Source organism: Dermochelys coriacea, chromosome 6 (genome assembly GCF_009764565.3).
Source record: "Dermochelys coriacea isolate rDerCor1 chromosome 6, rDerCor1.pri.v4, whole genome shotgun sequence".
NCBI lineage: Eukaryota > Metazoa > Chordata > Testudines > Dermochelyidae > Dermochelys > Dermochelys coriacea.
Window position 1 is genome coordinate 44,791,573 of NC_050073.1, and position 12,093 is coordinate 44,803,665.

Sequence of the window (12,093 nt, forward strand, 5' to 3'; positions counted from 1 at the left end):
AAAAAGCATATGTTACTTAACAGCACCCAGTTCAGCCAAATAAAGGCTGTAACATTGAAGGTTCCAAAGGGAACTCTGCTCAGTTGGAAGAGCTCACGGCTGAAATATTCACACTGGGAAAATCTTGTCCTTACTTTTGCAGCCACAGAGGCTTCTTTAGCAGAAGGTCTGCTGCTTTTCTGCTGAGCAAGGTTGGAGCAGGATTCCAGAGGCTGAAATCAGTGGGACTAGTCACAAGCTTGGGCTTGTGCAAAACGTGTTCCCAAGAGTGGGGCCTAAGTTGGTGCAAAAATTGACCCATTCTCTGGAAAATAATTCATGGTGATGCACTTTAAACCTCTTTTTTTATAACTGTCTATAAATTTGTATTTCCAACATAGGAAGAGACAACACACACACACACACAAACACACACACACTTCAGCTCTGTTAAGTATTTCCCTCCCCTGTTTTTATTGGGTTGGAAACTGAAAGGAAGATGGCAGGTAAGTAAGAGAATAAATGTATACAATATTTAGACACTAAGTGATAGCATGTTAGCTTTGGGGACTGGCAGTCAAGACTCCTATAGTATATTGCCAACTCTGCCACTGATTCACTATGTGATTCTAGACAAGTCATTTAGTCTCTCTGTTCCTCAGTTTCCCTCAAATTTATATGTGGCTTAATTAAAAAGTGTGGCTTTAGTGGACAGCAATGTAATGTTAAGCTAATGTGTGGATGTATCATAATAGTTATATGTATTATGCTTGAATAATGTCTGTTAATTACATTGTATGATAAACATTGATTATTTAAGGAAAAATCAAATATAAGAGGTTTTTAGCTAGGGAAAACTAAACAAAAGTTTAAAATTTACCTTTCCCCTAAAGGTAATTTAATTTAATTTAACTGATGCTAGCCTTCTCCTGCCAACAATAACACAACATAAATGTATCTACAGTTGGTTAGATTAACCCTCCCCTTGTTTCAATAGTAAATTCAGCCATTGGTAACAATTGATTTTTTTTTGTTGTTGTTGTTACTTGGCCAAATCTTTTAACTGTTTGCAAAGTATTTATGCCGAACTTCAGTTCCTTGGCTATACTTGTGTTTTTTTCCCCACAGAGAGCTATTTCAGAAGTCTATCTCTAATTTTCTCTCTTTTGAACCATAATAATTTTACATTTCCAAAAGCCCCTTTCATCCTGGACAATTCCCTTTTAGGATCCTGAAGCACTTTACAAACGGTATAGAAACAGCTTCCTCATCAAAATGCAGCCACCTGTGGAGTGGAAGGCAGCCACAACACTGCACACAGCACACTTGTAGAGAAAGGTAAGTTTTGACCAAAGACACAAGGGCAAACCACTTCATTAATTAAAAGTACCAGGGGAGCTTTAATATCCATGCAGAGCATTCATGATCTCACATACAAAAGACCCTCAAGATGGGAGTAGTGTAAGAACCTGGATATATAAGAAATTTCATGGAACTCAGCTTATCTATCTTAGAAGTACAAAGAAATGAGATATTATCCGGCTAAATTACTTTTCTTCTCCTTGTTCTTTTACGTCCCTCTGGATTGTTACTTTATTTCTCCTTAACTGCAATATTCTTCAGTATTTCTGTCTGAGATGCCCATAAGTTCCTTAAAAGAAAATGATACTTGATACCTATTTAGTTGAAAGTCAGATAGGTAACTTATCTCCAGTTTCAGAGTAGCAGCCGTGTTAATCTGTATTCGCAAAAAGAAAAGGAGTACTTGCGCACCTTAGAGACTAACAAATTTATTTGAGCATAAGGTCAAATAAATTTGTTAGTCTCCAAGGTGCCACAAGTACTCCTTTTCTTTTAACTTATCTCCATCATTCAAACCTATTTAAGCCTATTTAAATTGAAGACATCACCTGTAAGTTCCAGCTACCAACTGACTCTCTTGTTCAATTGCCAGTTTCAATTATGTTTTCCTCTTTTTTTCTGACCAGAGAAGTAAGACTGCTTTCTTTCACAGCCCCATTCTGGCTGGGATGTGTTTTGGTGGATCCATTCAGTTCCATAGGAAGAGGATGCCAGCAAAATGATTGATCACACCAGGCTGGAATGCAATGAATTTCAATATCACATCATTTTGGATGCCCCCCTTCTGCTTTCTATTTGCCAAGATAAAAACCACATGGCCCTTGCCAGTTTTCTCACTCTTATAACAGTCAGCCCAGCCATTCTTACAAAAGCCTCTTATCCACCTGTAAAGCAACAGCAGGAGGGAAGCAAGCTTTCTCAAGTCCCATCTGGTTTGAATCCAGCTTCTACCTCTGAAGCTGCCTGTTGACTTTCTCCTCACCCTACAGCTGGGGCACCAATTTTGATCTGGATAGTCAGGTCATATATGTGGTAGCAGCTCTTTTAAAGACATGTTCCTGAGCTCTCCTCTAATCTGTACAATCTCAGTCATGAGCCACTACTGATCCAGTGAGCACCATGCCCTCTTACCTCAGCTATTCAGGTATATGAGGGAGCAGGGCATCATGCTAAAGTATCAAATTGATTTTGACTTTCATCACATCAAAGGCAAGCAAAATAAATATGAACTGACAGACTTGTAGCTCAGAAACAAGGCAAGAGATGAAATATATACAGTGATACTGCAATATGTATTATATACTTCATACTTTGTACCCAGGGATTCCAGTCTTGGGAAGGGAAAGCAATCTCTATTAAAAGAGAGAGAGTGGTCTGATAAAGAAATCAGATCCCTTATTTTCCAAGCCTACCACAGGCACGTCATTGAGGAGAGGGGTGGAAGACATTGTTTATATGAGGCTGTTTGGCCAGTTTACATAGATGCATTGCCCTTAGACCCAGAGGATGCTGCTTGAGAGTAGTAGAGAAAGCACTATAATTACAACTGGATACAGCAGCTCCAATATGATGGCAATGAGCACTGATATCTACATTAGATTAGAGTAAGTAGACCATTGGTCCCACAGGAAGCATTGTGTGAATGTACTAGAATACAGAAAGAAATATATAGGAGACCAGACTATACGTGTCCCAGAATGAGGCAAACCCAGCCAGATGGGCCAAAGCTGGGCCACGCAAAGCACCTTCCAAAAGTGTAACACAAACCCACTTAGCAAAACCATTGTTGCTCAGGGGATTTCAAACACAGAGCTATATACATTACTTAAATATCATTATTGTACAATACACACAACTTGGTATACTGCTTTTAAAGCAACAACAAGGAAACAAATGCTGTACCTCTCAATAGACATCTAAGCTGTACCATCTACACCACGTTTACACACACAAAGTAACTGAAGCCAACTCATAGGGCAGAGAGCAAAATCCTTCACAGAATACATTTTGTATTCTTTAGTGGATGCCTAGATACCTTGGAGACTGGCACCTTATAGAAATCTAGAGAGCTGGAGTTCTTACTAATGCTGTTCTCGAAACTCTGCAGCACAGATCTGTTTAATGTTCTATAAAGCTTTGAGCACCCTCTATCTGTTCTTGTAAGATATTGCCCTTGAAATCTAGATATCATTTAATTATGTGACAGGATCACTCTCAGAGCTATATATCTGGGAAACTGTCACTGAAATCTGAAGTGGTCAAATGCATAGTTTTTGTTAAACTTTATTCTGCACATTGAAAAGGTTAAAATTTGTTGCCTACTGGCAGACATCTCCTTCACTCAACCCTGTGAATTGGCTTTAGAGGCAATAGGCTAAAGGAAAGCAAGCTGCATGGGTTTTTCAACTGTGCATGTATCAGACTAGCCTTAACAGATCAAATTCAGTCTTGGTAAAAATGGGTGCAACTCCATTGTGCCAAATTTCAGAGATGAGTCTAAGGAAATTAAACAGTGTTGATTTACACTATGTGTATAAAGCCCCTCAGTGTGTCAGTGATACCAATTTAGACTCCCTTACGCTCACATTTACATACTGAACTGCAATTACATCACTTCACGTATCAGCTCTGACTCTGGCCCTGAATTTATGGGTATCTAAAATAATTTGAGTTTAAGATGGTTTAATTTACATGCTGAGGGAGCTACCAAAAAGGTGTAAATTACTGTAACTTAGAGTTCCTTTGCATAGATTCAGCTCTGAATTTGACCCACTGACATCACCAAGCCTGAACTGAGTTCTATGTATTTTGTTTCACTAATGCAGTTTGATAGATTCATATTTTATTGCAGAATAAAAATATACACTAAGATGCCACATTCTGTACAATCAGACTTTATATTGTTTGTTACTAGGCCTTATGCCTGATAACTCTTTACATTCTGAACCTGAGTATTTCAAATTGCTGTGCCGTGAGTGGATCTTTCCTGGACCTCACTACACCAGCCCACAGTAACTCTGGTGTCTCATGCCTTTCATGCCTAAAGGCATCATCAGGACACAAGAAAGAAAATACTTAGACCTACTCTGTTCCTTAGAAAACAGGGAACGTAAGTGCCTGAAGTGAGTTCCATCACGTCCCACGTTATCAGTGTTGATAATTCTCTCCAGTATTAGCATATCCTCTCCATATGACACTGCTGCTGGTAATTCTCCCCTGCCTGCACCATTTGGAGCTCCCACAGAACCAGACCTTTAAGCAGGTCTGATATTCCAGCCAGTGGAGGGCAGTGGTGCTGCATATACATTAGCCATCTTATAACACCTGCCTGATAGGAAGTCCACCCATTTCTCCTGGATCAAAAAAGAAGAGAGGAGGCTGGTGAAGACACCAATGTTAACCCTGATTTTTGTGATTAGTTGGAGGTAGGGTCAGAGAAGGTGTCACATGTACCATGGGGATGACAGAATTTAAAGGGACTAATTGTTGGGGGGTGGGTTGTTCTTTTGGGATTTTTTACAATTTTTGCCAGAAAGTTAACTTGTAGAAAATGGCTTTTGGCCTCCTTAAAACTGGAGCATGAGGATGGAGATGTGGGAGACACAGACAATAACCTTTGAGTTTGTGTAGGTGAGACTGAAAATTCTCTGGAGCAGGGACTGTACCCTCTGTGTATGTAAAGTGCCTAGTAAACTGAAGGCTGTGGTGGAAATAATTAATAATGTGTGTGGTCTGGGGAAGAGTGAGAGAGCTCCTCCCCACCCCCAACACACACACACGCCAGAGTACAAGGGAGAACTTCAGGTTGGTTTACAAAGTTATGAGAAAAGTCCAGCGGTTGGTCCCTGTAAAGCCCATAAGTACAAGTTCCCCAGGGCTTAGCAGTGTCAGGGCTGAACTTAGGCTGGGAGCTTTTCTTAAAACTAAAAGCTTTTTCTGTATAAAAACAGGCTTGAAAATATTACTTTATTGCTGGGTTTGAAAATTTGTCCGATTTTCTTAACAATCATGGGGTATTCATAATTCTAGGCTTCACCTTTGAGGTCAGTGAAATTCTCAGGTCCCTCAGCTTTTAGAAGAGCCTGATACCAATTTGTTGCTGTGGATAGCAGTGTAACTCAGACAGCAGCTGCTGCTGCTCCCGCAGACGACCTGCAGCTGAGTTGACTTCTCCATTGAGCAGCCATTTTGACTTTTGGCCACAAGGAGAAGCATCTTAATAGCATGATGGACAAGGAATAAAGGACTCCTATGTTCTGATCCTGGCTGAGACACTGGGTCCCTTCGTGGCCTTTATCAACTCACTTCACCACTTAACTGCTGTGATTCATTCCCCTCTTGTAAAGAGAAAATAATAAATAGGCCTTGCAGAGTTATGTGCTGATTGATAGCTTGTAAAGCACTATGTAAATGCTAAACTTGACCAGAAGCCATAAAATCCTTGAGCAAATGGGGGCCTAGTTATCCCTAGACCCCCTGGCTTATTTAAACACTTACCATTCACAAATGTTTTCAAACTGCAGGAAACTATGCACAGATAACCAGCCAAGCAGCTAGACCTGCTTTTTCCTGCAGCAGGAGGCAGGTGGTGAACTGAATGTTTACGCCAAACACATACATTGTGCATAATTTAATATAAAATAACTCTGTTAACTTTATGTGTTCCTAACTGTGGGGGTAGTTTTCAAATAAGGTTTAATCTGCCCTCATATCTATTCTGAATTTGGTCACCTACTTTTCTGTGTCAGCAATATCCTAAACACTAATCTCTGCAGGAAACTATATGGAATAGGCACAATGTATTTAGCAATGAGCACCCTGACTTACTCCATAATTGCCTCATCCTAATTTATCTACCCCTACACTGAAAAATTCATGTACACTTCCAGGGGTCCAGTTTCAATATGATGTCATAGTTCAATCTCAGTTTAGGTGCTGAGAACTGAGCAAGGTGTGAAAATAGGCTTGTGATTCTCTTATGATTAGGGCTTACTATTGGATTAGTAAAAAGAATATGCTAACTTAATTCTTAATGTAAATCCACTGATTTTAAGGGAATTACACCAGGCATAAATTTGTCCCACTTTTTTAGTGTGAAATAAACCTTTATGCAGCTACCATAATAATTCACAGTAAAACTTCTGAATCCTTTCACGTTCTTTTCTATTTTTTGTATTTTTGAACATCAGTTTTTACTCTTGATACAATTCTTAAGGGGAAGGATTTGATTTTAAATATATACAGAATCCTTAACTGTGATAAGAAAAGGAGTACTTGTGGCACCTTAGAGACTAACAAATTTATTAGAGCATAAGCTTTCGTGAGCTACAGCTCACTTCATCGGATGCATTTGGTGGAAAAAACAGAGGAGAGATTTATATACACACACACAGAGAACATGAAACAATGGGTTTATCATACACACTGTAAGGAGAGTGATCACTCCTTTTCTTTTTGCGAATACAGACTAACACGGCTGCTACTCTGAAACCTGTGCTTAACTGTGATGTTTTACTTAACATATAATTGAATTGCTTTGCTTTTTCATAATAATTTAGAACCATTTTGACAGTTCTTCTGTTGATTTTAAGACTACAGATTTTGATGTATTTATTCAGTATTATGTGTGTACATGGCACTAGTATTCAGGGTATGTGTGTCTATATGGCAGGATAGATAGTTGTATGGTATTGCCACCTACTGTTCAAATGCAAAATAGAGCACTCCCGGAGGCTGAAATGTTTGCATCATTCATTCATGTGATTTCCGGTGACAGGCAGATCTCTGTGTAAAAGGAAAGCTGCCTTCAGCACAGTGAAGTTTTTGTTTATCGCGGCTAGGCTTTCAAGGCAACATAGATTAAACCAGGAAGTAAGTAGCAACTCCTATGAAATGAAGCATATCTTTACATATTGTTCATAACAGCAATTTGATTTCCAAGAGAAAGTATATTGAACTTTGTTCCAAACTTTGGAAAGCATAAGATTTTAATTACTGATAATGACAGTGCGTTGTGAAAGTGAAAGTAAGAAATGTTTGTAGAGAAATAGCTAACGTTAATTGCCTTTCAGGAAAGTAATCATGCCAAAGAGCTTTACTTTTATTTTTAAGAACTTGTATATTTAATAAAAGAAAGTTTTATCTTCAAATGAAAGGTGTTTCCTAGGCAAGCAGAAAGCAAACAACATGTGAGACTTCCTGTATGTTTTCTTACACACACAATATTTTTTTCTTGATATTCTTTCACAGGGCTTACCAAAATGGACCCATTTTTGTCTCTCCTGCATTCATTTTCCATGAGTTTATCTGACAGTGATCTCTCTTCCCTGAAATTTCTGTGCCTGGACAAAATTGGCAAAAGGAAGCTTGAGTCCGTCAAAACTGGTAGTGATCTCTTTCTCATCCTCCTTGAACAGCGGGAGATTGCAAGAGAGAAGGTAGATTTTCTCCAGCTCATGATCAAAACCATTAAAAGAGAAGATCTGATAATCCAACTACAAGAGTTCATAGAAGGTGGACAAGGTGATGTTGTCAACCATCTAGATGAGAAAGAAAAACGTAGGTGGACACATCTTATTTTTATTTTGCAAACTAACACAGTGGGAACCACTGATAAATGGTTTTTGTTTTAAGTAAGGTAGATGTGGAAATCTTTCAATCTAACCCCTAACACTATTGAATAGGAATACTTTGGAGCAGAGGTCTGCCTCGCTCTTTTAAAAAAAAAAGTGAATAATGTTTCAAATAGTTTTGTGGTGAAATTTACTCCTCTTCAAAAGGCCAGTAAATGGACTATGCATTATTTGAGTCTCACTTACTCTTAACAAGGATTTCCAAACTAGCACTATCTCTGGCTCTAGACTGCCACATGGAATTCCACACACTAGCTTCTGCACTGGCCACATGCAGGAGGATGAGGGAGTACATGCTGCAACCAGCTTTTCAGAAAGGGTAGCGCAGCTCCCCTGGCACTTATGGAGAAGTTTTGTCACTGTGTGACGCAAAGCTTCTGGAAACTCCATCAGGTCTGAGGTGTTTCTACATTGTCCTCAGCACATCCAGTGGCTTTCCTGCGACAATATGATCCTTAATATGGACCTATACAGTAAGAATCAATAGAGAAATGCACATTGTAAATTTCTCTTCATAAATCATTCATTTGCCATAAACTGGATTTTTCCATTTTGTTTATTTTTCAGGTCAGCAGAATGTAGCTTTTGAAGTTATATGTGATAACGTTGGGAAGAACTGGAAAATGCTAGTTCGAAGATTAGGAATTTCTGATACAAAAATTGAAAGAATTCTAACAGCCAGTCCTTACAACTTGCAAGAACAATTGATGCAGTCACTTCGAGAGTGGCAGAAAGAGAAGGGAAAGGAAGCTAAGGTTGCTGACTTAATAAAAGCCCTTCGGGATTGCAAAATGAACTTGGTAGCAGACAAAGTCGAACATGAACTTTTACAACGGGAGAACTAAAACTAAATGAAATCAATATAATATATATAAAATGCAACATTAAAACAGAGCTTAAATGAAAAGGGAGAGAATGCTGTCTAACTGTTAGAACAAGAGTCAGGATACTCCACCATTGATTTAGGAGCTTAAATTCACATTTAGAGACATAGACCAAGATTTTCAGAAAACACTTATGATTTTGGGTCCTTAATTTTTGGGTTCTCAATCTGAGACAATTTAAAGGGTTTTGATATTTCAGAAAATGCTGACTGCCTGCCCTTTGAGAATCCTTATTTTTTATCAAGTTAGGCATCCAAAATCATTAGTATCTTATGAAAATTCTGGCCTTAGCATCTGATTTGTAGATACTTAAATCTTGATGCCCACAGTCACATTTAGGCACTCAAGTGTGAAATTTTCTTTGCGTCCCACATCTGCCAAATAGGAATATTACTACGTACTTGTGGTACCTACCTCAAAGGAGTGTTGTGAAGCTTATTCATGTAATGCTTATAAAGAAGTTTATGCTCCTTGGATGAAATGCTTCTTCCTAAGTGTAAAATATAATTCTTAAATTCACAAAACTCAAGAAATTCAAAATTGCAATTCCTTCAGTACCCCTAACTTGGCCCACTATCCATATATGGTATTTTGCATGACTGCAGATGCTTTTAAAATTTGCTTTGAAATATGTACGCAGAGTGATTGATGTGGGAAACTGACTTCTATGCATTTCCAAATTTTTGAGATGGCTAAATAATTTTGTTGGTAATAAAAAAAACCCCAAACAGATACTAGCAATATGCTGCTGCCCTTTCTGCTGGATCTTGAGAGGTAAGGAATATGTTCTGAGTGGTGCTTCAAACGCTTCTTTTCCATGCAAGGGTGTTAAACACCATATAGAATTAGGATTTAAGATTGCAGTGCAAGGGGCCCAGCAGTTCTGGTGGCGTTTCCTCAGCTCAAAAATGCCTGTTTTCAGAATAAACTGCCTGAGACAAAGGGTTTATATTAAGTGGCTACCCTGCCACTGTAAAATACATAGAAAGACCTTGCCCTGTAGTTGTGTAGAAGGCCCTCCTTGTTCCTCCTGCAAAAGATTCTCCTCATTGTAACTGTACATCTGAGGATGCTGCTCACAGCCACCACCACAGCGACTCTGACAGCCGACCCTGTTAGTAGAACCCAAAGCACTGACCCCATTTGGATCATCCGCACAGTTTTCAATGGGGAAAGTAGAATTCAGTTGTCTGTGCTCTTAATAACATCAAATGTTAAGATAAAGAGATACAGAGTGAATAAAGAAAGCTTTTGTTTAGAAATGAAATGAGAAATGAAGTTACTGAAGAAAATATAATCCCATCACCTACCGTTTATCCAACCTGCTATGCAGGTGAGGATCAGTTCTTCACCACACGATGCTCTAACTGAAGGTGGCTCCAGGTCCAATATTCCTTTAATCAGCATTCTTCAGTTTTCCATCACGTCAGCTCCTTCAAACTGGGCCCTTACACTAACCCAAGATTGTGAAAACTGCACCTACTTTAAAACCTGCTTTCAGGCCTTCTCTGTCACCTATGTCTAGTGCCAGCATCTTGCATGAATTCCTCTGAAATCAATATTGATTTGACTTTGACTAGGACAGCTGGTAGCCTCAGAAACATAATGTAAAATTCATACCTAAAGGGAGAGGCTTCACTTCTTTGCTGAACCAGTCTCATTTTGTTTTGTGTAGCTAATAGCATACTGCTCTTTGTCAGGTTCACTGCACTCAGCACTAGTATGAAATTGACAAGAAGCCTGAAATTCAGTAGGAACCACAGCAGGTAGAAACAACACAAAACTGTCATGAGTGTCTCCATATGTTAAATTCAGCTGATATCTGAGCTTCAGAAATTGACAAGTTAACACATGATTACAATTACTAGAAAGGTTGAAGTAATGTGTACCTAGTACCTTCATACAACATTGTCATAAGGGCTTTTCTTTAGAAGCTGAACAATGAAAGATTGGCACACAGATATTTATGATCCTAATAAGCGAGAGACCAGTGTTTGCAAGCGTCTACATAGAAAGGAGTAAAGGGTGGTGCTCTGGCTTCCACATGTCTGCCTTTGTGCATATATAGTTTCAAGTAATTGAACTGTAATAGAACAATTGCTTGCTTTGCCTGTATCTCATACAGACTTCAGAAGAGTTTAGTTCTTAAGAACTAATGAATAAATAAACAAATTCTGAATTCAGTGCTGAATAAAATGCTAATCTTGAGCTGAATGACAAATTCAACAAATTTTACAGTGTTAAAATAATTATGGATTTTTTTTTTCATTATTCTTCCTGCTCTAAAGATAACACTGTTTCAAAATTTTCTGCCTATCATTCTCTATAGTCAGGGTTTTTTTGGTAATGTTGGCTGGATGAGCAGTTATGTTTACAGAAAATGCAAATGTAATTTTGTAGTGAAATAGCAAAACCTCTGCAACAACTGAAAGTTCAATGTCCCAAGCAATTTGTCCTCATTACTTTTTCCCCTTTATTCCCAATATTTAACATAACATATGGTATTTTGGATCACAGCAGATATACACATATATGATACAAAGATTACAAATATGGTACTTCTTTCATGTAATTAGAATATCTTCTTTTGAGAACTAACTGGAAAAGTTTTTACATGTGGCTGAGTCATATTTTTGAAGGAAGAAGCGTCTGACCCATACTATGGTTAAAACCAAATTTGCTCAAGAATTGGAACATAATAATACAAAATTTGTTGACTCTGTGAAATAAGGAAGCAATGGGGGTAGCAGGGGGAGTGGTAGGATGCACCAAATAGATCATGTTTGAATTTCTGCATGTAAGGTTGAAATTGTAAGATTTTATATAAAAAGAAAAGGAATACTTGTGGCACCTTAGAGACTAACAAATTTATTAGACATAAGCTTTCGTGAGCTACAGCTCACTTCATCGGATGCATTCATCGGAAGTGAGCTGTAGCTCACGAAAGCTTATGCTCTAATAAATTTGTTAGTCTCTAAGGTGCCACAAGTACTCCTTTTCTTTTTGCGAATACAGACTAACACGGCTGCTACTCTGAAACCTAAGATTTTATATGTGCATTTTACAAATGTTATTTCTTAAAACATCTTTCCTTTCATGAAAAAATGAATTTGGTATCTGTGTTGATAGGGGAGAAAAAAGTAAAAATGTGCAGTTGTCAATTATATATTTGCCTGATTTGACATAACATGAGAAAAGAAAAAATATGGGCGCTTTCATTCAAAGTTTAATTTTTC

The 12,093-nt window shown here is 38.2% G+C and overlaps 1 protein-coding gene across 2 annotated transcripts; it reads left to right on the plus strand.

The window, feature by feature from the left end:
* The first annotated feature begins 4,674 nt into the window (after positions 1 to 4,674).
* On the plus strand, positions 4,675 to 11,157 carry FADD (Fas associated via death domain). 2 transcript variants are annotated; one of them, XM_038405756.2, is made up of 3 exons: positions 4,675 to 4,766; positions 7,591 to 7,899; positions 8,541 to 11,157. In XM_038405756.2, exons 2-3 carry the CDS (start codon positions 7,602 to 7,604, stop codon positions 8,816 to 8,818), a joined length of 576 nt encoding a protein of 191 aa, XP_038261684.1. In that variant the 5' UTR covers positions 4,675 to 4,766; positions 7,591 to 7,601; the 3' UTR covers positions 8,819 to 11,157. The 2 variants fall into 2 exon arrangements, with proteins under 2 accessions (XP_038261684.1, XP_038261683.1); XM_038405755.2 differs by lacking the exon at positions 4,675 to 4,766 and adding an exon at positions 7,074 to 7,212.
* Positions 11,158 to 12,093: the final 936 nt, after the last annotated feature.